The sequence below is a fragment of the Glycine soja genome, chromosome 12, assembly GCF_004193775.1.
Source record: "Glycine soja cultivar W05 chromosome 12, ASM419377v2, whole genome shotgun sequence".
In the NCBI taxonomy this organism is placed as follows: domain Eukaryota; kingdom Viridiplantae; phylum Streptophyta; class Magnoliopsida; order Fabales; family Fabaceae; genus Glycine; species Glycine soja.
This window is the reverse complement of record NC_041013.1, coordinates 8,641,955-8,669,352: the sequence shown is the minus strand read 5'-3', so window position 1 is coordinate 8,669,352 and position 27,398 is coordinate 8,641,955. Positions and strand designations below refer to the sequence as shown.

The 27,398-nt window shown below is 34.2% G+C and overlaps 1 protein-coding gene across 2 annotated transcripts; it reads right to left on the bottom strand.

Moving 5' to 3' along the window:
- Window positions 1–7,124: 7,124 nt before the first annotated feature.
- Window positions 7,125–27,156, bottom strand: LOC114380559 (protein DETOXIFICATION 40-like). Of its 2 annotated transcripts, none has more exons than XM_028339673.1 (7): window positions 26,703–27,156; window positions 25,531–26,162; window positions 23,536–23,592; window positions 22,150–22,388; window positions 21,473–21,591; window positions 21,265–21,351; window positions 7,125–7,190 (listed from the first exon to the last, which is right to left on the bottom strand). In XM_028339673.1, exons 1-7 carry the CDS (start codon window positions 27,054–27,056, stop codon window positions 7,125–7,127), a joined length of 1,554 nt encoding a protein of 517 aa, XP_028195474.1. In that variant the 5' UTR covers window positions 27,057–27,156. The 2 variants fall into 2 exon arrangements, with proteins under 2 accessions (XP_028195474.1, XP_028195473.1); XM_028339672.1 differs by lacking the exon at window positions 7,125–7,190 and adding an exon at window positions 20,840–21,146 and having other exon boundaries at window positions 26,703–27,155.
- Between the last annotated feature and the right edge of the window lie 242 nt (window positions 27,157–27,398).

Genomic DNA, 27,398 nt, shown 5'->3' with positions numbered 1-27,398 from the left:
GAAAAAAGGTGATGCAGACCTTTGAAGAGGCCATAATAACTGCTAGAGCATTGGTTTGGCAATAGCGACAACGACGAACATGTGGTGGCAGAACGGTGAGGAAGGAGTGGATAAAAGGAACAATGAGGAAGGCAGGAAATAACAAAATGTTACAGTGTGGGAGGATCTATTATAATACTAAACAACTTGATGTATCTAACAGTTGTAAAATATGGTTCATAATGAACCACATGACTTAATGGTCCATACTAGAATTTCCCTATTATGTATCCCATATCAATCTATTGTCGTATGAACGAGATCGTCATTGGTTGTTCTTCTATAGGAGTTTCAACTACAATAAAAAGTATTGCAACAAAAAGAGATGTGGTTTGTGTTGGTTGGAAAGTAGTTGTAGTCACCATTATTGTAGGCATTCCCAAGGTAATTGCTTTAGTTGATTTTCAAGAACCACTTTTGTTTATGTGTGGAGTCCATGGTATTCAATTTTTTTTTCCAGAATGCAAATGTTCACCTATTTGGTCCCACCGAGCATGCTAATTTGATGTTGCGTAAAAATGTAGAGTTAGCCATAATATGTTTTTGGCCATCCTTGGTTTAACACGATTCCAAATAATGATCAAACAATTTATGCCAAGAAGGAGAATATGCTCCTTGGCTATGGATTCCCAAACTACTCCAAAAGATAGAATTTTGCGTGAAAGGTAATGGTTGAAAGGTTATATAGAAAAATAGTAAAGGAAAGTAATAAAGGAAAAGTTGTAAAGGAAAACTTTAAATGAAATCAATAAATGACAAAAATGGTAAAGAAAAGTGATAACAAGTGCAAAATAAAATAGACTTGTGGTTTGGATTGATAGTGGCCTTAAAATTTGAAGTACAAGGCCTATTTATAGGTTACAAACTCAAATCCCTTAGTGGACCACATTTATCTACTTGATAACTTCCTAGAACATGATTTAGGGGGTCACTCGAATCCCCTAGTTGAATTCATCAAGCAACATTTGATTTCGGCTAATGAATTTTGAGGTAGATTTATATTTTGGTAATTGTTCCTAAAATCTAGACACATTATTCTCTTTCCACGAGCCAAATGATAAGTTATTTCAAACGTTGAAAAAGATGACAACCACTTCCTATTTTTTAGGAAGCACTACCATTGATTAGGTTTAACCGCTACAAATCATTTGAATATAAAAAAATCATGAAAAAATATCTTCATATCTTTATTAAAATAAATCTGACTTAATTCAACTAACTTTCTAATGCTTAAAGTTAGTCGAAATCTATCATTCAATTAACATAGTAAGTAGTCGAAATGACTTATCCATGTTCAACTAACACTAAATTTTGTTGAATTTCTCACTCAACTAATATTGAACATAGTCAAATTGATCTTCTACTCATTCAACTAACCTTAAAATTAGTCATATTCTGCTAATTCAACTAACATTGTAGGTAATTGTATTGACCTTATCCATGATTAGCTAACCTTCATGTCCAACAAATATTGAAGATTAGCCAACTGCGTATTCAACCATTATCGTTCGTTCGTGTGTGTGTGTGTGTGTGTGTGTGTGTGTGTGTGTGCGCTAATAAAATTTGCTAATATATCAGAAACTCAAAACATATTTAACCTTACAAATAAAATTTTAGTTTAGTACATGGACAATTACTCAATGCTCCTCATCTTTTTGCTTGTTGCACCCCATAAGCTAAACTAATGAACTAGAATGGACTATTATGCCCCTTGGTAGTGTTTTACTCCACCCCATTACCACCAGAGACACGATGGCAAAGGAGTCAAAGTGCGTGGCTATTGTGACATAGAAGTAGAGATCGAATTTGAGAACTATAATTCTGGATTGACTAATCCATAATACTTTTGTATTGCGAATTACTCAGTCCATCATATAAATGTATTATTTGTTACTTAATTCGAAACCATATAGGGGTGGTTGACACAATGGTGGGTTTGATGAGACATGGAGGTTTGTTGGTCACGATGATGCACGTGGAGGTGGTGGGTGGTTGGGTGTTGACACATAGGTAGGTCTGGTGCAATGTGGAGGTGGCGTTGGGTGGATGCAGTGGTGGTGTTTGGGTGTGGCAATGGAGTTGGATGGTTGTGTGGAGGTGGGGTGCGGTGGTCTTGGAGGTTTGTGCGAGATGCGACTAGGGTTTTCTTGAGAGAGGAAGAGTAAGAAAAGAATATTTGGAATTTGAGGCGTGTACCAAGAAAAAAATGAGGTGCATTCAGCAATTGCCTAGTAATTGAGAATTTCAGTTATATGTTCTACTACATTTAATATTAAGATACTTTATAAATGTCTTGCTGTTTTTTTTAACAGGAAATATTAAAATTTCTTATTTGATATTCAACTAATTCATCTCACATTTTTTATTTGATATTCAACTAATTCATCTCACACCAAGTCAATTTCAGGATAAAATGATATAGTAGTTGCTATTTCTTGCTCTCTTATATAAATTGGGCCTAAAATTTTCCCTTAGTTGAGTTGCGACGTTGCGTCCAAATTGCTGCTAGGCACATAGTCACCTTGTTGCCTTGTTGGGTAAATGTTCAACAAATGATCTCATACTTATATTCTTTCCTTTCTTCCTATATGTTGTTGGGTTCCCTTTAACTCTAGTGCTCATTTTTTTTTTTAATCTTTGCGGCTTATTCAATGGCTTAGGAAACCTATGATTTTTGTTTGTTGAACCAATATTGTACTAGATTACTATTTATTTTAATTTTTTTTTGGATCAGGACTATTTATTTTAATAGTTAAATTAACTAGAATATCTCTTTTGGAATGTGCATGTAACAATTTTTTTCTGGAACTAAGCAAATTTGTCTACAATTTGTGCCGTGTTTAGAAAATTTTCAATTGGCTTTGACAGGATATAGAGATACGTCATACGTGTGTATACTTGCCCACTTTGTATATTCTTCTTTTTTTTTTCAATGATCATATTGAGGTTTGAATATGCATACTACCCTAAATCCTCACCGTTAGGCTACCCTAGTGGTTTAACCACTTTGTTTATTCTATGATGTAATAAACTCAAATTACGGAGATTAAAAATTGAACTCTTGCTAATAATAATATAAGATGTCTTTTTCCCTGTGTTCAACTTCAGGCTATTGTGTTTCTGTTGATACCATTATCAAAACGTTAAAAGGTAATGCTATTGCATTAAATTGGTGTCTAGCCTTCACTTTACAAGTAGCCAAGATGTTTATATAGTTTTGTTTTCAGTTCAATAGACGTTTCACGTACTTGGAGCTTATAGTTTGATTGTGCATCACATAGAATCAATTATTGTCTGCAATTTGAATACCTAGAATGCTTATCCAACAAACTCAACTTCATTATACTTGGCTTTCATGTGTGAGGAAGAAGCATTTGCTTCTGCTATAAATTTTATTTGATTTATTACAAGTGAGGAAGTAGAATATTCTTCTGCTATACACTATGATCTATTATTTCATACGCTCTATATACTTACTAAATGTTAAGATTCAGTTCTGCTAAACACTTCAGTCATATGATTATGCAATTATTGATATCAATTGTGCAAACTAATTTGTGGGTAACTACCTGTTTTTTAGTTTATGCACCAGAGTTGTTGGCAGAGAAGTATGTCAATGTTTTAGTAATGAAGTTAATTCTTGTATTTTTTTTCCTATTTAGTGGGGTTTTATATTTCTTACAAATGCTCCTTGTTTTTAACTATGATTATGCATCCGATATTTTACTACTATATTTGTGAAGAGTATATATTGTATTAAGAAATACTTGGAGTTTTCTTTAGTAGTTTGATTCTTACTTTGTCTTGAACAAAATGGTGGCCGTGAAGTATGCCTAATTTGAATTGAAATTAGTGTTTCACTCTTGTTTTTGCACTAACATTGTCATAGTAATGTGAATTTTTACGCTACTCTTTGGCCTTCTAAAATAGTACTAGTTGTCACAACTTGTGTTAGATAGTGTAGTATCAAGTATTATCTGCAATTGTATAACTAAAATGTTTATTAAAAAAACTGTAAACTTAATGATAGTAGACTTAATTTGTTTATCATTTAATATGTTCTTTATGCTACTAAATGTTAATATTCCTTTCTGCTAAACAGTTCAATCATAAGATCGATAAAGAAATTATTGATTTTAATATAATAGTGCTAACTAATTTGTGGCTAACTACTTATAATTCAGTTTATACACCAAAATTGTTGACAGAGAAGTATGCCAATATTCAATTCCTTCTAAATCTTGTGGCTTTGATCTCAAATGTTGGTTTGCATCACTCCATCTACAAGTATTTAGTTTGTTGCTGCTAGTTCAAGAGGCTATAAACCTATCTTGTTTCATGACACAATAGTCAATAGTCAATAGCCAATTAGCCAGGTACTTTATGCCTAATATCTTCGTCTAGCTTTTTGGCTTCTCTAACCTCTTTTGTGACTTGGATATTTCTAATGGTTATCAATTACTCAATTAATTAGTTCGTGTATTTCATGTTTCTTTGTGACTTGTGATGATTTTTTATCTGATAAATTTTATCTCTTCCAGTTGCGTAGAGGTCTCCCTTTTGGTCCAAGATAACAACCTCTGACCCAAGATTGACGCAAGCTCTCCAAAATCTAATCAACAACTTTAACTGTGTTTTATTCTCTAAAATATATTTCCTCACTTTAAAGAATTAAATCCGTTTGTAATATAGAGTAATCGTACAAAAAAAAAAGCTAACTACACCGGTGCATGAAGGTTCCCCGCTATTGAAAGGTATGAAGGATGGTCATTGTACACAACCTTATCCTTACATAGACAGAGACTATTTCCGGATTTAAACCCATAACCAACGGTACCAAGGCACAACATTACCGCTGTGGTAGGGTTTGCCCTCAATCATACAATTGAACATAAGACTAAATTTTCGAAGTTAAATTATTTCCAATTAGACCAACACACTTTGATAATGAAATTAATTGTTTAACCTCGTGTTATGGGCACAAAATCAGAGAAGAGAAATAGCCTAGCTTCGAGGGCTAGGAGCTAGGACCTCCAGAAAGAAAGGTAAGAAGGGAAATTATATTATTTATGATTGCCTTTTCCTTACATTCAAGTAGCCTATGGGAAATTAAGATGCTGAAATTTGAAAAACAGAATTTAGCACTAGCATACACACTAAGAAGTGGTAGACAACCATATTCATGTTTATCCAATCATATTCTTTCTTAACAAAATTAGTATTACACAAAATCCTTGAGATGCAATGGTTTGGTGATTCTGCGTGATGGCCTTTGGGAAATATTTGTGCTTGTCTCCTCCGTGCTTGGTGATGTTTGTTGTATTGCTTCCTGTGCTTGCTGGACCATAACACTCACTGGCCTTTAAAAGATACATTTTCCTCAAGGTGTTGGGACTTCAAAACAACTTGGTGACATAGTTCAAAAACAAAAATTGCTAAAACACGAGGTGGGTTTAGAAAAAATAACACGTGACTGCAGTTTGGGCCATGGCAATTTGGGCTTGCTGTGGAAAAGATGTAGGTGTAGAAAAAAAAGTGGGTTTTGCAGTAACACAAAGGTCATGTACAGGAGATAAGGGGTTCAAGACCCTTGTGCGGAAGCCGTGGTGGTGCATGATAACGCTATGGTCAAGTGCGTTGCGAAAGGAAACGACATTGATAGCCAGAGTGGTTGTGTGTGTCGACATCGATTCTAACTCGGCAGCGGCTGCAAGTGACAATGCTATGGGATGACGACACTGTGGTCGTTCATGTACCAGAGGACTGCAGAATCTAATTGAACCCCATTTCTGCCCAGGTCCTCCAGTGTTGTTTCAGCTAAGCTCACATGGTTCATCAGTCTTCCCTAGATATGCTTCTGCAATTTCCTTCATCTTGGTGAGAATAAAGGCACTAATGTGGCTAGGGAAATACTGTTGCCCATTAGCTTCCACCCACGCATCGCCATTTAGAGGCTTAACAATGTTGAATGGAACCATTTTCATCTTTTTTTACGTTTGAGCATCACCAAAGCGCCTAACAATCAACCACTTGGTATCAAGGAGAGTGTTTGGTGGGTTGGGTACAGCTTGAGGCTTAGGTGGGGTACCTACAGCAGCTCTGTTGTACACAAAAGGACAAGTTCCTCCATGGCGTCATAAGGGACTTTCTCATCGGTGCAGTTTCGCACCTCGAGCACGAGAGGAGGAAGACTATTACCGCAATGGAAGTTGTTTATGCTCTCAAGAGGCAAGGCACAGTGACGTGGTGCTACAAGCTTCACCGCAGTGTCGCCTTCGCTGCTAGAGTCTGCAACATTTATGCGGAAAATGCTTTCCATTTTCGAGGGTAAGGTGGGAGATGATGGATGAAGAGTTCCCTAAGTACCGAACAAGCCTAGCAAACATTTTCAGGTGCTCTCAAAATCAATCCCAAGGGATTGAGCTGGATGTACATAAGGAGAAGGTGTGTGCAGAAACGAAAGGAATGGGTCCTACAAAAATGGTTGTTGGTGGATGGTTGTGTGGAGAGGATGCCATGGAAAGAGGTGGTTTGGCGGGTGGTGTAGGCTGGCGTGGCAGCCATGGAAGGCAGCCATTGAAGCTCAATGAAAGCACCAATTATTTTGGGCACAAAATCAAAGAAGAGAAATAGGCTAGCTTTGAGGGCTAGGACCTCCAGAAAGAAAGGTAAGAAGGGAAATTATATTATTTCTGATTGTCTTTTCCTTACATTCAAGTAGCCTATATATAGGAAATTAAGATGTTGAAATTACAAAATTTAGCATTAGTAGATACACTAAGAAGTGGCCAATAACCATATTCTTGCTTATCCAATCCTATCTTGCCACATCACCAATTCTTAATAGAATTAGTTTTACACAAAATCCTTGAGATGTAGTGGTTTGGTGATTATGCATGGTGGCCTTTGGGAAATATTTGTGCTTGTCTCCTTCGTGCTTGGTGATGTTTGTTGTATTGCTTCCTGTGCTTGTGGACCATAACACCTCATGTTATCATTTACAGGTTACAACATAAAGTTGCGAGATCTAAAGCCTGATTGGTATAGTTATGGACTAAGCTACATTGGGAAGCAAATTAAGAGCTTTAGTTCTTGACAAGTGGCTCCGTTTTGTCCTCCCACTTGTTCAGCCTCTTTGTTGCTTCTTCAACCTACATCCAAGAAAACTTTGGTTAGAAATAACTAACTTATTACCGTGCATATATACATAGTAGAGTAGAATAATCAAAACTCCGTTTTATTTACCTCTTTATTCCAATCCGTTCGAAATATGACCCACACTAAAATAATTGTTTTCAAAATCGTTCCACCTTGCATTCCCAACCATATTCCCTGCGCATAGATACCCTCCTCAACACGTGCATGCAAATTACATATAATATATACGATATTCTTACATTATTAAATCAAAGCTTAAGATGAGAAAAAAATATAACACCAATTCATATCCATCAACATACCTTAGCACTGAATTTAAAATAGAAACTGAGAATCAAACCCAATGGTATGCCAACTCCATAATAACAACCAATGTTCACATACGCAACGAAAATTTGCCATCCACATCCAACGACCACCACCTTTTCATATATGTTACGTTATAATGCGTGCATTGGTTTAAGAAATTTCTAACATTCACTCATAAAAAATGCCATATGCTAACAGAAAATTTTAACTTTCATTAATATTATGAGTTTAATTGTAAAACATTGCTTTTGAAATTATTTCACATTATTAACCGATTAGAAATTAATCACCTTGGGTATCATTTTGAAAGTAATTATTACAAAAATAAACATTTTTACCACACATGATTTACTCATTTTGTAATAATTAGAAGGTTTTTTTTTGCTAATTAGTATCCTTAGGTCATTGATTAAGAAACTAAAATAAAAAATTTATTACAAAAATAATAGGAAAATGCAAAAAAAAATCGGGGTAGCATAATTTTGTGCAACTCAATAAAATAATTTTTCTTTTTAATTCTTTAACCATTTTTTGATCAATGGGAAAAATAAAAAGAAGCAGGCAAAAGAAAACTAAACAAGCCTAGGCCACAAATTGCCTGGAACATTAGCATCAAGCAGTGAAGCTAATGGCAGAGAACACTGGTCACAAGTCAAATTAAGCAAGGATTGGCCACCTTGCTTTGGTAACTAGTCGGCTATCTTGTTTCCTTCACGAAAAGTGTGAGAGAATTGGATATTCCATGGTTGTTGCTTAAAATAATGAATCTTTGTAATGAGAGCTACATATGGATGACATGAATGCACTCTAAGATTGATAAGCTCCAAAGCGACTTTTGAATCTGTTTCACATATAATATGATGATCACCTAGGGACCATGCGAGTTTAATGCCATGAACCAACGCAAATAGTCCTACATGAAGGGATGTAGTAACCCTACATGATCCATAGAAACCTGTTACCTATTCAGCAACTATGTTCCTAATTACTCCTCTAAAGCCTGCTTTGCCCGAATTCCCAAGAGAAGAACCACCAGTGTTCAACTTCAAGAAATTTAGTGGTGGCAGACTCCATGAGATATAGATAGCTAAGTGTCCCTATTGCCTCCACGTCGTTGATGCGTAACAATGTCGAGTGTAGCAAAAACTTGAAAAAGAAGACGCTAATTTTTCCAGTCTTCATTATTGAAGATGAAGGAATTGCAACACCTCTAAATGAACCGGCAAGTGATAGGAAACATCAAACCTTTCGGGCCAATCCTATGATGTTGGAGCCAAGTTGTATTGTCTTGCTCCATAAAATCCACTTGTAGAGCATGATGAAGAAGATGCCAAACTTGTTGAGCTTTTTGGCAATCACGGAGAATGTGAAGGATTGTCTCTTCTTAATCAGGACACCTGCAAAAAAAAACACATTAGTAGACAAATGTCTAAAGGTTAGAAAAGTATTTGTGAGAAGCCTCTTACGGCTAGTGAGCCATAAGAAGAATTTTATATTTTGAGGGATGTTAATGGACCACATCTAGGATCTATTGTTTGTAGAGCCACTAAGGGATTCATGGGCTTAAAAAGTGAGTCATTGGTAAGAAGTTTTAGATGTGTAACAACCATTAGAGGAAGCATCCCAAATAATAGAGTCCTCCACAGTAGGACACAAATAGAGTGAGATGAACTCCTTTCTAACCTCCTGAGGTAACACTATTGCCAACCAATCCCATTGCCACTCACTATCTTGATAAAAGTCTTTTAGCTTCAAGTAGGCATCCTAATAATGGACATAGTCAATCATGGAACATATATGTCCCAATGAACTCCACTTGTCATACCAAATAGAAGTGTCTCCTCTCCCAACTCTGAATTTGAAACCATGTTCAAGGATGTAAGCCGCCTTTATAATTGAGGCCCATGTGTAGGAGCAACCCTTATACTCCTTTGTAAGGAAAACATTATCCTCCTTCAAGTACTTGTGTGTTAACATCTGAACCCAAGGCTTATGTTGATCATGCAACAGAGACCACATATGTTTCCCTAAGAGAGTTGTATTTGTTTCTCTAACTTTACAGACTCCCAGTTCCCCTTCCTTCAAAGGCTAAGTTATTATGTCCCACCCCACCCAATGATGATGGTTGTTACTCCAAATAAAACTTCTTGAGATTCTATCAATCACATCACATGTCCCCTGAGGAATCTAGAAATTTTGCATGGAATATATGGGGATTGAGTTTCACACTGACTTAACCAAAGTAACACGTCCAGACCTACTCAAAGTTTTTGTTTTCCACCCTGCTAATCTCAAGTTCAAGCATTCCAAAATATAAGGGAAGTCTTCATTCTTGACTCTACCAGAAAGCATGGGGAACCCCAAATATTTATCCATCTTCTAAGTATGCTAGCATCCCAGAATGGCTGCTAATCTACCTGACTTTCGCTTAATGTTCTTGGAAACAATGAATCTTGATTTCTGGAAATTAATTTTTTAGCCTTGAAGCTTTGCAAAATTCATCCAACACCTTCTTTATGATATGTGTCTGGGAGATGGTAGCTTGAGCAAATAGCAAGAAATCATCGACAAAGAACAAGTGTGAAATATGTGGTCCACCTCTGGAGACTTGGACAAGCTTCCAATGCTTGCTCTAGACTTTTTGGTGAACAAGCATAGCTAATTCTCCACACAGAGAACAAAAAGATACTGTGACATGGGGTCACCTTGCCTCAAACCTCTCTGAGCTGGGAATAGTTCAATTACTTCATTATTCCATTTTAAAGATAATGAAGTACTAGAAGTGCAATTCATAATCAACTTCATTATCCCTTTACTTTATTGTTGTTTTAAATGAAATAATGAGGATTTTAATATCATTTTAATTTTTGACCAGTGGGATTCAAAAGAAGAAAATTACAAGTGCTTTGGAGGAAAAATTGATGCAAAAACGTGAAAAAAAATCCTTAAAGAAAAAGTTAAAGATTGAGACAACTTGCTTAGCGTGCAAGATAGGCCCAACACGTCTTCTCGTTCAGCGGCCAACTCAGGCTTAGCACGAAGAAGACCCACGAAGAAGCGCAAAGGCACGCTAAGCGCGTGATCACTGCCATACTTGCTAAACCCAAAAGGTCAGCTTAGCGCGAGGTCGTGAATTTTAAGCTACCTTAGGCCTATAAAAGGAGTAGGAAGCAAAGGAGAAAGACACGACTCAAAGATCTCTAATAAATACATCCAAAATCTTAGTATCTCTAATATGGGAAACCCTCGTGCTATAGTCATTCTCCCCTTCTTTTTCTTTGTCCATCCCTTTTCTTCTTCTCTCCACATCAGCCCCTAAAATGTAAAGCCTCTCGTGACAATGAGAGGCTAAACCCCCATTGTTGGGAGCCTAGCAACCAATGTCATTGTAATGTAATCTTTCCTTACTATCTATTAAATGCAATGCCAATTTTATTATTTCTTTCCTGCGCTTTATTGTATTGTATGGTATGATCATCCATGCATTTGTTTAGGGATTAGGCATGGGGAAATGGTAATTTCTAAAGAACTGGAAAATGGCATCTAAATGAATCATTGCTAGGGATAAAGTGATCTTGTTTTCCTATGAATACCTCTCCAAACTTCATGCAATTCACTGTTTTATCTCTACAAAGGGATTTAGGAGAGAGAATAGATAAATTAAACTTTTCATCATGAGAGATCAGGATTGAGTATCTTAGTAAATATGAGTGGAAATTGAAATAACATTAAATAGAGAAACACCTTAACATTACGTCAAGGGTAGTTAGGTATACTAGGCCCTACAAACATATTTTAAATTCTAAATTTACCTTTAAGCATTCAAACGCATTATTATCATCTTTATCTTCTTTCTTATCATCTTTTACTTTAAATCTTTATCTTATCTTCTACCTCTCTTTATCTTCTATTTTAAATTCTTTATCTTTCTAATTCTTGACTTTCTCCAAATTTTACATTTACAATTCTTCGTTCTTCTACTCTCCTCTTGCTAAAAAATTACGATATACACCAACACAAGTACAAATAAAGTCTTTATGGATTCGACACTCAGACTTCTGAGTACTTTACTACTTGAAACAAATTGGTACACTTGCTAATAAGTTAACAGGGGAAAACTAAAATCATGAAGGGTAAGCTGAAGAAAATTCCAATTGCCATAGCCATAGGCTTTTCCAAAGTCAATTTTAATCATCAATAACCTTGACTTACCCTATTTTTTTTGCATACGATGAACAATCTCCTGAGCAACAAGTGCATTATCCCCAATACCTCTCCTTGGAATAGAACTACTTTAGCAGGGACCAATAAAGTCATTTATGAAAGGACGGATCATGTGAACAAGAATTTTGTAAATTTCCTTAAAAAGAACATTGCAGAGACTAATTGGTCAGAAATCCTTAAGTTGTGTAGGGCTATCAACTTTTGGAATAGAGACAATACAAGTCGCTACTAAGGAAGGGTTCACATCTCCAGTAACATACACTTGAGCAATGTACTCACTAATATCCTTCCCAATAACATCCCAGAGCATCTGATAAAAGATAGGTTGGAATCCATCTGGCCCAGGAGCTTTATAGGGACTCAGAGAAAAAAAACATCTCTAACATCTTGCAATGCAACAGGCTGAAGAAGTGAATGCGCCATATCCCGACTAATTTCAGGAATATCATTCAACAACAAACAACAAGGATTCCTGTCTTGAAACACCCTTTTGAAATAGCTAGTGGCCTTTCTCTTGATAGTATCCTCATCAATGGTCCATTTGTCATCAATCCGTAATTAATGATCATATTCCTGTTCCTCCTAATAACTGTCTGAGTATGGAAGAACTTTGTATTTTTATTCCCCAGCCTTACCCATTTCTCTTGTGATTGTTGATACCATAAGACATCCTTCTGATATAGAATCTAGTTGTATTGCTTTTGGATATCTTTCTCAAAAAGGACTAAGTCTAATGAGTAGCATAAGTCCAATTGTCTGTGAATACTCTTGAGCCTTCCTTCAGTTTGTTGCTTCTTTCTAAAGATATTACCAAAGACACCAATATTAAATTTGATGGAATCTTGAGTAACCACCCCCAATTTTTTGAAAATTGTCCCTCCTATGTTGCTCCAAGCCATAGTAGCCACATGTGCATACAATGGATATGCTTCCTCTAAATGAAAAGACTTATGCTTACTTCGGGCCTTGTGACAGTTAATGAGGAGAAGATTATGGTCAAAACAATGACGATTTAATAATTCGACCAGCGTATAAGGGAACTTAATGTGCCAAACCATGTTTGTCGTGCATCTGTCAAGATGTTTGCAAACATGGCCTCCATTCATTGTGTTCTTTCTCCAAGTGAAGAGGCCACCAACAACTGGCATATCAATAAAATTACGAATATCTAGTGCGTCTTTGAACAATAAAGATCTAGACAACAGGAAACTTCTGCCTGATACCTCTAAGGGCTGAATTATTTCGTTCATGTCACTTGCAATCAACCAAGGCCCATTCACCATAGTTCTTAGTGTAGCAAAATAATCCCATAATCAAGCTCTCGCTACTGGGTTAGGAGAAGCATCCACCCCAAAACAATATCAAACTTGTTGCAACTTGCTAACAAAGAAGGTAATAATCTGAGGATGAGAATCAATAAGTTGGAAAGACAAATCATCTCTACAAGAAATAATCCAAATGCCCCTTGAGTGACTGTTAGTCGTCATTTACAACTAACTTTTGTGTTGAAAAGCTTTATGAAAATCATGACTTTTCCCCAATTTATGGTTCTTTTTGTAGGTTTGTACATATTTTTAGGTTTAGTTTGATTTTTATCCAATAGATATGCCCTTCAATGTGAATTAATGAGTTTTCAACTTCAGTTTCAGGTGAAAAGATGAAGAAATAGAAGGTTGTTGCAGTTGGTGTCTCACTAAGCGAGACATGTGCGCTTAGCGAGTAACATCCGCTAAGCGGGACATCAGCTCGCTTAGCGAGTGAGGAGAATCTGGAAGAGAATCTGCCATGCATGCACACGCTCAACATGCCATCAGCTCGCCTAACAAGTCATTTGTCTCTTCTAGCGCTCAGCGCGCCTGACTCGCTCAGCCAAATATCACTAACTCACACTTAGTGCGAAAATGGCGCTAAGCGAGCCTTCGAGGAGAGAAAGCCCTTAAAAGCTGAAGTTGGCGAAAAAGGATGGATATCCAAGAGCTTTGGCAAAAAACACAGAGAGTTACTACGCGAGAGACGCAACAGGGCAAGGGAGCACCAAAAACCCCAGCTTTCAAGAGGATTTGAGGTTTTAGAGTGATTTTTAGGTTCCTAGAGGTGGATGAGACATCCTCACTACTATGTAATTTGAATTTTGCTTCCAAAACCTCCTATTGTAACTGAAATGTGATAACTTGCCATGGAAGGCTAAAGCTTTTGTTGGGAATTTCTGCTGAGTCTTGATGTGAATATTCTTTACTATCTATTTAATGTTGTTTTGATGTGTTCATTGCTTCTATCTGCACTTAATTCTTGCATGCTTTTGGTATGATCATCCATTTGTGTGTAAAGTTAGGATTTTTAGCATTGGAAAATGTTTTGAATCCTTAGAACTGGATAGAGCAGGGCTAGATAACTGCATTACTGGACACAGAGGGGTTTTAGTTTTTAATATGTTGTAATCGTAATGCAATTCGTTTAGGCTAAGTTTGACTAGACATCCGAGAATGAGGTTTAAATAGAATTAGTCCATTCACACGAGGGATCGGTGTTTGGTATATTTGTCATCAGCATAGAACACAAAAATAACCTTAAATAGAGAAAAACCTTTAATTGCATCAAGTCACTCGGTAAAAAGGCCCAATGTTTTAATCATCTGTTTATCTTTCGTATTTACTTAGTTAATTTTGTAGTTATCTCTAGAATTGCAACTATATCCTGTTTTTATTTCTATTTCATGATGTTAGACAAATGTCTACTTACTGAATGAACGTTTTTCTGAATGAAACAAACTCCCTGTGATTCGATACTCGGTTCTTACCGTTTTATATTACTTGTGACTCAGTCCACTTGCTGATAAATTTCACAATTGTAGTAGAGGCGAAATAGTGACCAATGGCCTCTTGAGTGAATAAAGGTTTAAAGCCAACCTTTGTCCAACGTTGTTGAGTGACAGAAAATGGAATATGCATCTTATACAACATAAAAAATAAAAGGTTTGTATTTTCTTATCATATCCTTCAACTATCTCCAGGTGCCCTTTGTTGGACCAGGGTCAATCTCGTTGGTGGGAATAGCCCTTGACACCAATTCCATTTCATCAGTTTGTTCCATGATGTTCTCATCAACTAGCATAGAATATTGTAATGTTGATGCTTGCACTAATTCATGGTGGACTTTGCACCCCCTCCCACATTAGAAATAATTGGTTCAAACTCTTTACCTTTGAGAGATGGTGGTCTTTTTTGGCTTTTAACAATCAAATCTTCATTAACCCCCATCGTCACACTTTTTGTAACCGTATCATTCCCATCAATAACCAAAGATTTTGAATTGAAATTTGAAAATGGCATTAATGGTTGATGATTGTTTGTTGAGACTAGAGGCATCTTGTGGCTGAGAAGTCACTGTTGTCGTCATTTTTTCCTCTAACATACATGGTGGTGGAACAACTACCTTCATGGGTTTTGGACTCATGCATTCATGGGAAAAATGACCAAAACACCCACAATCAGAACATATGCAATTCAACCCCTCATACTCCATCATATACCAATGGCCCCTCATCCATACTTTCCCAATCATTGGTTTATTCGTATCCACCTCAACGCATACTCGTGCAAATTTTCCTCGCTTGACATCTAAGGTGTTGGCATCCACTTTGATGGGTCTCCCCACCGTGGTTGCTAGAGAAAGCATGACACTTTCATCATAGAAATAAAGATTAAGTCCTGGAAACCTAATCCACATCATTGTTTTGTTGATCGTTGCAGTCAGAGCTACAAACTCCGGGGTCCAAAGTTGCACTGCTAGATAGTGATCGAACACCATCCAAGGGCCTCCATCCATAACCAGAATTTTGTCCTCCCCCAAGTCAAACTTTAACATGAAGAAGTTGTTCCCTATGTCCATCATATCAAAACCCACCTTAAGTTTCCAAAGCCTCATTAATATCTCCTTCAAGACATTCTAACCAATAGACTTGCCTAACAATTTCACCACTAGCACATCTTGCCAAGGAAACCACAAACCATCAAACACCGAATCATCAATGTGGACCATTTTCTTCAGTGAGTTTCCATTTTCAAACTCTATTTTTGTCAGATTCTCACGTAAGAGATCCCTTCTGGTATGTGAAGGTGCCCTTTCTTTATTCTCTATCATCTTGTCTTTAAAGGAAACATTTGATTGAACAAAGCTGCCACAACCGTCTGGTGGTTCCTCACCCAAGCCGTGGTATCCCGAGGTGCCTGTAGAGAAAATGTAACCTTTCAATGGTTCCATTACTTTTCCTTCTAATTCTTTAACCATTAGAATATTGGTTAGCATTTGTCTAATTAAAAATGTATTTAATCCATATAAATATTATAAATCTACAATGTGATAGTATTGTATATAACAATGTGACACTATAATATACCAAATGAATATACTCTCTAAACTAATAATATTATCTTTTAGTAGGATGTAATGTAGCTAGACCTCTAAACATACAATGGTTTCATGTAGGCATGATTCATGAAATTGTCTGCATATAGTTTTTATATCAATGGTTTAATTCTTATTGGGTTTTACTCCCCATGTTATGAGAAACATTTCTGTATAATTCGTTTGTATTTTGGACAAGATTTAATAGATTAGCATGAGAATTAGATTGTTGGAAATGTTCTTTATCATATTTTGGTCTCATAAGCTTATTGTGTGTTGATGATTATAACACATATATATGTAGAAGAATTGTTAAAATAAATTAGGAATTAATATTTCAAATAATAAAATTAAATTGAAGGAAATTAATATATTAAGATTCAACGATAAATACTTTCAATGCATTTTTAGTTTAATTATTTATTAACTCTTTTTAATTGAAAATAATATAGTTTGATTTAATATATACATGTTTTGTGCCATGTAAATATTAATATTGTGTGATGTTTATATGATTCATGAGGTGTGATAACATGTTACATTGGGATTATAACATTGTGATTGAGATTAAGTGTATATGATAAATTGAGAATGGGTTGAATTGACAGATAGATGTGCATTGAGATTTTGTATGCATTAAGTTGTGATCTATGAACCATGAGTATTGTGATGCACGATGAGTATTGTGATGGGATCCACTGTGGGAACCTGATGAGTTTAATCACTTTGAGGCACGATGAGTTAAAATGTTTTTGAAAACAATTGAGTAATTATGTGTATTGCATAGTTCAAACTCCAGTGGCTCAAATATGATTTTAAATGTTTGTTTTAATGAGATGATTAGTCATATTAATATTATTACTATGTGATATGCATATATGTGTGTACTTTTGTTTATCTCTACCTGTTTAGGAATGTGATAATTCACTCTCTGTGTGTTGTTTGAGTTTGAATCATGTGATGATCTCGAACCTTATATTTGTGGGAGCAGATAGTTAGGTGGATGACTTTAAAGAACCTTGTGCTAGAGGATGCTGAGACATAACACTCTGATAGAATGTGGCATTGGGTCATGAGTTTCTATATTATTTACATAATATTCTGAACATGTTACTTTATGTTGTTCTGTTGCTTAACTTGTTTTCCTTTTGTAAAAAAATTGGATGGTCTTGTTTTGGGCCGAAGATGTTTTCATTCCCTTATTTGATAACTTTTTAATTTGATGATTAACGTGGATGTGAACCTTTTACTCATGTGAACTCTTTTATGCTTAAAAAATAAAATCTATTTTATGTAACTTCGCATTTCCATGTATTTTATTATATTATATTATATTACATATATATATATATATATATATATATATATATATATATATATATATATCGGGATAGAGGGTGTCACAGAAACTACACAGCAAACTGGAATAGTGGAAAGAAAACACCAACATTTATTGAATGTTACTTGAGCCCTTCTTTTTAAGTCCAAGTTACCACCATTTTTTTGGTCTTTTGCCTTATAACATGTTGTTTTGCTTATCAATTGTTTACCAACTCCATTTATTAATAATGTGTCTCCTTTTGAAAAATTATATCGCAATGCTTATGACATTTTTTCCTTAAAAGTCTTTGGTTGCTTATGCTACACTAGCACTCTCACTAATAATAAAAAGAAACTTGATCCTAGAGTTATTGCTTATGTTTTCTTGGGCTTGAAGCCTCACACTAAAGGGTACATTACCTTTGATCTTTCCACTAGTGCCACAGTGGTTCTAGACATGTCATTTTTTATGAAGATTGCCTCATTTATGCCTCTCTTAGTGTCTCTCAATTTTTTCCCATATTTCCTGTGCATTCCTATCCTACCATTTATCATCATGGTAACGATTTGGATTTTTCTTCACTTACTATCTCTGATAATTCTCAGTCACCTAACACTTTTGTTGATCATTCACAATTAGATTCTTCAAACATTTTTACGAACCATCAAATTCACCAGTTATTATTGCTCCTAGAAGATCTGATAGGGAAAGAACCAGACCAAGCAAGTTTCAAGACTTTCACACTACATTCACATCAACTATTACTATTCAATCCTCAAGTACTCGTTATCCTTTAGCCTCGATTTTACCTTACAAGAATTTGTCTCCTACATACCATAGTTTTTATGGCTACATCCTCTAAGACAAAACCTAAGTCATTTAAAGAAGCTTCTGAATCAGACAAGTGGATCAAAGCAATGAATGATGAAATTGAGGCTTTAGAGGCTAATCATACTTAGATTTTGACTGACCTTCCTCCTAACAAATTTGTTATTTGATGCAAATGGATTTATAAATTTAAACACAAGACTGATGGGTCAGTAGAAAGATATAAGGTACGGTTAGTAGCAAAGAGGTATACTCAGATTGATGGTCAAGACTACCTTGATACTTTTTCACCAATGGCTAAGATAACTATTGTGAGATTATTACTTGATTTAGTTGTTGTTAACAACTAGCATTTAAAACAATTAGATGTGAATAATGCATTTTTTCATGGAGACCTCAATGAAGAAGTTTACATGATTTTGTATCCTGGTATGCACTCAACCAAACATAATTAAGTCTGTAGATTACAGAGATCTTTGTATGGCCTTAAACAGGTCAATAGATAGTGGTATGCTCGATTGTCCACTTTCCTCATCTCACATGGTTGTAGACTATTTTTCTAATCATTCTTTATTTCTTAAGTAGCACCATTAACCTTCTACTGCTTTATTGGTTTATGTAGATGATATTGTCTGGTTTATGTAGATGATATTGTCTTGTCTGGCAATGATCTTCTAAAGATTAAATCCATCACTCAGCTTCTGGATGAAGTTTTTAAAATTAAAGACCTTGGTGACTTGAAATTTTTCCTTGGATTTGAAGAGGCTCATAGTAAACAAGGGATCAATATTTGTTAAAGAAAATATGTTCTTGATATGTTGCATGAAACATGTCTCTACTCCAATTGATTATGGTGTAAGACTACACCAACAATCTGGCACTCCACTTGATGATACAAAAGCTTCATCATATCACAGACTCATTGGTTGCCTCATTTACCTCACCAATACAAGGCCTGATATTACATATGTAGTGCAACACTTAAGTCAATTTGTAGCTCATCCTTCTTCAGCTCATCAACAAGCAGCCCATAGAATTCTTAGATACTTGAAAGCAGCACCAGGTTCTGGTTTATTTTTCTCTACTTCCAGCATACTCCAACTCAAAGCAATTAGTGACTCTGACTGGGTAGGATGTATTGACATCAGGTGATCTATCACTGGCTACTCAATTTACCTTGGTAGTTCCCTTATTTCTTGGAAATCCAAAAAGCAGGCCACAATCTCTAAAAGTTCATCAGAGGCTGAGTATCGTGCACTAGCTAGTGCTACATGTGAATTACAATGTTTAACCTACTTGCTTGATGATTTTGGGATTATTTACACTTAACCGGCTCTTTTTTTGTGACAATCGATCAACATTTCTTATTGTTGCTAATCTTGTCTTTCATGAACGCACAAAACATATTGAGATAGACTGTCACATTGTGCAAGAGAAGCTACATTCAAGTATTATCAAATTGTTGCCTATTGCTTCTACTCAATAACTTGCAGACATATATACTAAGGCACTTCCTCCAAACGCTTTCAATTTTCTTTAATGTAAGCTAGGAATCTCAAATATACATTCTCTAGCTTAAGGGGGAATATTAACCATCCTAGTGTAACTTGAATTAGTTGTTAGTTACCTAACTAACTAAGTTTGTTATAGTTAGTTAGAAATGGTTAGATTTCTCTTAAGATAGTTAGAGAGTATATAAGTAATGTAAAACACTTTATACTCTTCAATCAATGATAACCACAATCTTGATTCTTTCTCTCATCAAATATTTTCTCTCTTTCAATAACATCTTTCACAAGCTATCTCTTTTTCTTCTTCTTCCTTCAAGTTCATCAATAGCATTCTCTTATACCTTTGTTACTTATAGTATAGATTTACATAATGAGGTTGACCCTTGTATTGTTTTTTGTCTCGAACTCTCTCGGTACATAACAAAACTTTTATTTTGCTTATTAGTTAAGATCAAGATTAATTTATAAATATGCTCCTATATAATTTATCAAAAAATATTTTAAGGATAATATCATGAGCCCTACATAAACACCAAAGCAAAGTAAAGGTTGAAGGAAGTCTTAGGCCACACAGGAGTCACAAGGCTTTCTAGTCTCTTATTCAACTACTCATATGCTATGAGCCTAATGATGCAACCGATGAACTCGAGGTTGAAATATCTTTATTACTTTATGAGAGTGCATTTAAAAGATAAAATGTAATGATATCTATTTTTTTAGAAAATTAGAGATTAAAATTCTAATTAATTTCGGATTTGATTGTATATGCTTTTGATTTTATCACAATTCTCAACCAATTTTCCATTCAATAATTATAAGGGTATTTTATTCTCTAAAGTACATTTTTTCATTTCAAAAGACTCAATTTTTTATATATATGGTAATCATAAAATTGAACATAAGATAAATTTTCAAGAAATTAGATTATTAATTTCCAATTAGACCAACACATTTTTTTGTCCTGCCATGCCACATGTATTTCTAGTCCATTGAGCCAAAAATCAATCTTGTTCGCGGTACTGTTGATCCGAAAGATTTTTACACATGATGAATACGAAATTTATTGTTAAATAGATCGTTTTTATAACATGTTTGTTCTCCAACATGTAAACACAACGTGACTAACACTACACAAACTATTCAGGTTAGACCAACACACTTTGGTAGTGAAATTATGAATTTGGCCTCATGTTACAATTTATTTACAACAAAAAGCTATGAGATCTAAAGCCCGATTTGTGTTATTGTATAATTGTGGGCTAAGCTACATTGAGAAACAAAGAGCCTCAGTTATTGACAAGTGGCTCCGTTTTGTCCTCCCACTTGTTCAACCTCTTTGCTGCTTCTTCAACCTACATTAATTCAAGAAATTATGGTTAGAAATTATTAGCTCGTTAACTTCATACACATTACATAGTAGAATGATCAGAACAACAGAAGAAGGTTGTTTATAGTCTTCTTCTTTTTTACCTCTTTATTCCAATCCGTTCCAAATGTGACCCACACTAAAATAATTGTTTGCAAAACCGTGCCACCTAGCATTCCCAACCATATTCCCTGCACACAAACACCGTCCTCAATACGTGCATGCAAATTAAATATATACCCCTTCTTGCATTATTAAATCAGAGCTATCTTTTGGATGAGAAAGATAGATAACACCAATCGAGTAACATACCTTAGCACTGAGTTTGAAATAGAAACCGAGAACCGAACCCAATGGTATGCCAATTCCATAATAACAACCAACGTTCACATACGCAACAAAAGTTTGCCATCCACATCCAACAGCCACCCCTTTACATTACGTTATAATGAATTAATGCATTACAAATAATAAGAGAAGGAATCTACTTAATCCAAGAGTAAGTTTAAAGAATTACTCCCTCATAATTTATGAGTTTGCATTATTAATCGATTAGAAATTAATTAAATCATGTATAGTTTTTAAAGTATTTATTTCAAAAATAAACAAATTAATTTACCACACATGATTCAATGGTTTTGTAATAATTAAAAATGTATTTAAGCCATATAATTTATATATATACAATGATAATATATATATATATATATATGTGTGTGTGTGTGTAAATTGTACATATTTTCTATACTAATAATATTGTCTGTTAATAGGATATAGTGTAGCTAGACCCTAGATATAGAATGGTTTCGTGTAAGTAGGGATGATTCATGAAAATGAAATTGTCTATATATAGTTTTTATATCAATGGTTTAATTCTTATTGGATAAAAAAACACGCGGAAGAGAGGCAAATCCAACCATGCATGGATGTGCATCACATTTTTATTTGTAGTGATTGGAATGAATATGAAAGTTAAATGAAGATATTACCAGATAAGACAGGTTGAATGCCGTTGAGAATAATAGAAAGAGCAAGTAGAGGACAAAGATCTGAGACAGCAGCAGCCACCTCTTCACCGTCTGTGAAGGCATAGCTAATGACATCTCTTATTGCCAGCACCACAAGTGCTACAATAACTGATATTATGAAAGAAATCAATGTCACCACCACAACCGAAAATGACGCTGATTTTGGATTTCTTGCCCCTAGTTCATTGCTCACTCTCACACTGCATGCATGGCACACAAAAAATCATGTTTAAAATTATTGACATGTTATGTGTTCAATGAACATCACTACTATAAATATAATCTTTAACAACATTTTTTTTTATCTAATAACACTTAATATAAATATTATTAAATTTTTTTGACAATATTTAAAAATGTGACAAAATCATAAATAATATTATTAATATATTTTTTAATATTTATCAAATATTACGTATAATTCATGTTGTTAAAAAAAATTTATGATATTTTTAGATTTTATATAACATCTGATAAAATAACACAAAAATATATTAGTAACATTTATTAATAATTTAACAATATTTTTTGAAAAGACTTTTAACAATATTTTTATTAAGTGCTAGAAAAAAAATATTATTAAAATTTACATATATAATAGTACATTAACAAAGTTAATTTTATTTAAAATTATTTTTAAAATAATGTGATTTATATTTTAATATTTCTGTTATAAAAGAAAGTTGATAATAGAATTCAGTATAAAAAGTTAATGCAAAAATTATTTAAATTTGCTTCAACTCAAATTCACTATTAAACTTAGATTTAATTTATCAACTCAGAATTAAATATGTGAAAATGCAACTAATAAATCTAATGTTATAAAGGATTTTAGGAGTAGGTACAAAACACAGTTAAAGGATTAAGTGTGTTTGGAAAACTATTCCAACCACACGTTGAACGAAAGTTTCTTATTTTCTCATGTAAAAACAGAGAAATAAGAAGGAACTTGCTTTGACATTCAACTGTGTCATAACGTGTATTCAAGCACAACTTAAGAATAGTTAACCATGTTTTATTGGTATCATGTCATCCTAATTTCTTTCAACAATTTTCAATCATATATCAGTTAATTAGAATTTGAATTCAAAATTATTAGTTAAACTAAAATAATTTTACATTAACTGATCTACTATTTTAACAATATAATAACCCAAAAAATATTTTTTTTAATTAGTACTTGTATATTTAAAATGTTTGTCAGAATTTTCTTTATTTTCTATTTAAAACATGAATATTTTTCAACAAATGCTAGTGTAATTTAAAACAAAATAAACAGCATTAAAATAAAAGCAAAACGAAAGAAATAAATTCAAAACTTCAGTTCTATATAAAGGATTATCAAACCTTGCAGCTGCGTTAAATCCAACTGAGATCATAAAAACCCATCCAGACACTGTGGTACTGCAATAAGAAATACATGTTAATCGAACAGAAATTAAAACTTGTTCAACCAATTGCCTTATTTTAGAAAAATTACCACACTCTTTTTTGTAAATTTTTTAAAAATAAACGATTATGTTCTTACAAATAATCGTTTTCTAACGTGCAGGAACATTAATTGGATTGATCAAGATATAACGAGGTGTTATTATTCAAGAGAGAACAGAGATAATTAATTAACCTACAATAATTTGAGTGTCACATAAGGACACAAAAACCACATACGCATACATTTTGATGGACCCAAAGGCTAAATAAAAGGAAAAGGAATATTCTAAATAGCCCAACGAGTACAGTCCACATACAAGTTGATATGAGGAGATTTGTTTCGAAACGCAACACCATCGTCCATCATGCTATTTTTCGTTTCTCATTTGGAAAACGTAAAACCGTGACTTGGGTGAAAAATTTATTTTTTCATTTTTTATTCAAATCGTGAATTAATTTATTGAATAATTAAGAAACTAAACATGATTATTATACGTTGTTTAAATTATATTTAAAATGCTAAAAATGAAAAAAAAAAAAAACAAAATAACAATATGATTACGAGATTATATTTAAAATTAGAGTTAAACAAAATATATTATCAATTTTATATTATTTTTTATTTAAAATAAAATATTATGCTATATAAACATTTAAATAATCATATAGTGATTTTATTCTAATTCATTATACATATAATTTTAAGAGGTGCCGCCACTTGGATGATCTAATCCCTATTTCCTTCTTTTTCATGTTAATACTGAAATCTCATCTCATTGTTTGTTTAACACTAAAAAATGCGTGCCTGGATGGCGGCGTTTAAGGGAATAGATTTTGTCCTAGGATTCCAAAAACATCTCTTTGTTGCACTACTTGATTGCTACTCGACAAATTACAAGTCATTTGTGACGTGCTTGAAAACTGGGTTCTGTTTTCTACTTCCTATAAGGGTCAAAAAAATTTCCATGAAGATTCTTGTTTTTAAATTTAAATAAAGTACAACAAGCCAAAATATGTTGCAATGTGACATACTATTTAGACTCCACAAAGGTTGTGGTCTATGGTTTCTATAGAATCCCTGGCTTACAAGTTGGAATTGGATTCAAATACAACTTTTTCATTTATATTTATCTTATATCTATTTTTTTTACTTTTATATTACTATCACGATTATTTTATTTTTTGGTTTTTCATTTTAATGTTGACAAACATAATTTTTTTTTAATTAGATTCTTCTTCTTAAACCAAAAAGGAACGAATTAGATTATTCCTATACATAATCCAAAATCATTACAACTTCTCTACTTTGAATGAATCCTTTCCCTTTTAATTCTTTTTTTTTTTAATTCTTATACAGCTCTTTATCCCTCTCCATTCAAACTTTTGGAAGGATGGTTCTAACAAAAGACAAAAAGAAAAATCTAATATATTCCCGATGTTATGGCAACTAAAAGTTGCTACAGGCATGGTTTCTCACGTTTTTATTCACACAATTATCCTGCTTCCAACACAGAAGTGGTAAAATAGAATTGAGATAGGAAAGAAAGTGAATATATGTTTAATATTTTTAAAGAGTTTTAAAGTGTAAATCTATTTTATAATATCATCCTATTATTTCATGATTTGTTACTGGATAAAAGTATAAAATCATTTATGAATATCACATGCATCTTTATTCTTATTTTTTTATATCAAATATTAATAAGTAATAGGTGAAAGTGATCCTATGGATATCTTTGAGTAACATTTGAATTTGAATTTTATGAATGAAAAAAAATTAAAATGAAAGATCCCACTAAATACGATCAAATGGATATTCCATTCTAATGTCATGAATAAAAAAAAATTCATTTTCCTTATAATTAATCTGACATGTTTAGAAAATAGTGTATGTGAAGAAAAACAACTTACCAAATAGATAGAGAATCCAGAGCCAACTCAGGGTGAGGAAGCAACCCTGCAAGCAGAACCAAAATTTGGAAGTACCAGGTCTCTAGGCAGAGCATCACCGCCGAAGCAGCAGACAGCTTAAAAAACTCTGGCAAGCCCGAAAACGCTTGAAAACTGAACCCTCTCCAAGTGTGCTTACACTTTTCACTCTTGACAATGTACACAAACTGTGCAATCACAATGATCCACCACGAAACACTCAACACCAGCGACGCACCCAACAGACCAAGCCCCACCTCGTACACAACAAAATAACTCAACACAAGATGGACCAACAACGTTGCTGTTGAAATGTATGCGCTTGGAGCCACAATGCTCTGGGCTTGGAGGAATTTTTGAATGGGGAAGTTTACAGCGTAAGCGAAGATTTGAGGGATTAGGCCGTAGACGAAAAGTGCTGCTGCGGATGCGATTCTTGGGGATTCTCCTAGGAAGATTAGAATGGGTTCGGAGAAGATGTATATGATGGTTAGAATAATGCCTGCTAGCGTCAGAAGCACCGTTGATCTTTGCAGGTATATGCCTAACATGTCGAATTTTTTGGCACCGTATGCTTGTCCACATAGTGTCTCAACAGCACTTCCCATTCCTAACTGTTCAAGAACATCACCAAATATGAAAATCATAACTGAATTATTGGAATTCATACACCCCCAACACCAATTGTCTTTCCCTACTTATATATGAATGAGTTTAAAATATTTATGAATTGACCCTGGAAATGACTATTTAACAAACTTATCAATGATAATTTGTAGTTAAATGGCAACTTAAAAATCTTTTTACACCGGTGCATATATACTATATTCTCTATCTAAAGAAATCAATTTCTATGCAAGATCATTCTAAAATCTTAGAATATTTGGACTAATTGAGAATATAGCATGATGAGTGGTACATTAGTTCAAGAACATAATGTTTAAAAAACGGTTTGTAAACGTCATTTCAAATTCAACGTCAAGGTTTTTGGAGTGTCTGAGACTGCAATTGTGGCCACATCTGTTACGTTGGTTCATAATTTCACTTAATATCAAGAAACACGATTAAATTGCGATTGCGACCATAATTTTAAAACTTGTGAACATAATTTAGCAGCAATGAGATGGAGAGAAACAGGGTGAGTAGTACTGTACCATGAGGCCATAAGCGAAGACTTGGATGCCGGTGTTTCCAAGAGAAGCAGCAGCAAGTTCAAGGTTACCGAGGTGGCCTGAAAAGATTTGTGTGGACATGGACATGACATAGTTGATAAGGTAGACGATAACAGCAGGAGCAGCAAGGTGAAACAAGAGCTTCAACTCCACCCATGTTGCCGGTCCAAGACGCTTCGCGAAAGGGACGCTAGTGTTTGAGAGTATTCGCTCAAGTTCACCATCTGATCCATGCTTTGAGCTGAATGATTGAGTACAAGAAGGTGGCTCTGGTGAAGGTTCGTTTGAGACCAGCAAAGGTTCATCAATGTCCTTGTGAACTGATGTAGAATCCATTTGGGAACTAACTTGTTTATGTTTGGAAAATGTTGTGGACTAAGCCTTTTTTCCCTCTGCAGCAGAGGAGGTTTTGAGGCTCAACTACAAAAGGATTGGATGGGATTATATATTGTCCACTCTTAAATACGTTTTTAATTCTTTCATTTCATTTGTTTTTGTTTCTTGTCTTGGTTATAATTTTTTTTTAAATAGTCATTCTCATTAATATTATTTAGTGATATGTAACCTGTATCAAACCATGTCTAGTAAATTTTAACAGCTTTTGATTAGATTTATATAGAGAGAGAGAGAATAATAAGAGATGGGCTAATATGGTGTCATATGTATAAAAAATAATAA

Bases quoted from the DNA above. Each gene is read 5' to 3' on its own strand.
- LOC114380559 (XM_028339673.1), bottom strand. From the start codon at position 27,056: ATGGATTCTACATCAGTTCACAAGGACATTGATGAACCTTTGCTGGTC. The intron at 22,389-23,535 runs GTTTGATAATCC...CCATGCATGCAG, and splicing joins GGATTTAACGCAGCTGCAAG to TGTGAGAGTGAGCAATGAAC. The intron at 21,592-22,149 runs GTAATATCTTCA...CGTAATGTAAAG, and splicing joins CATTCAACCTGTCTTATCTG to GGGTGGCTGTTGGATGTGGA.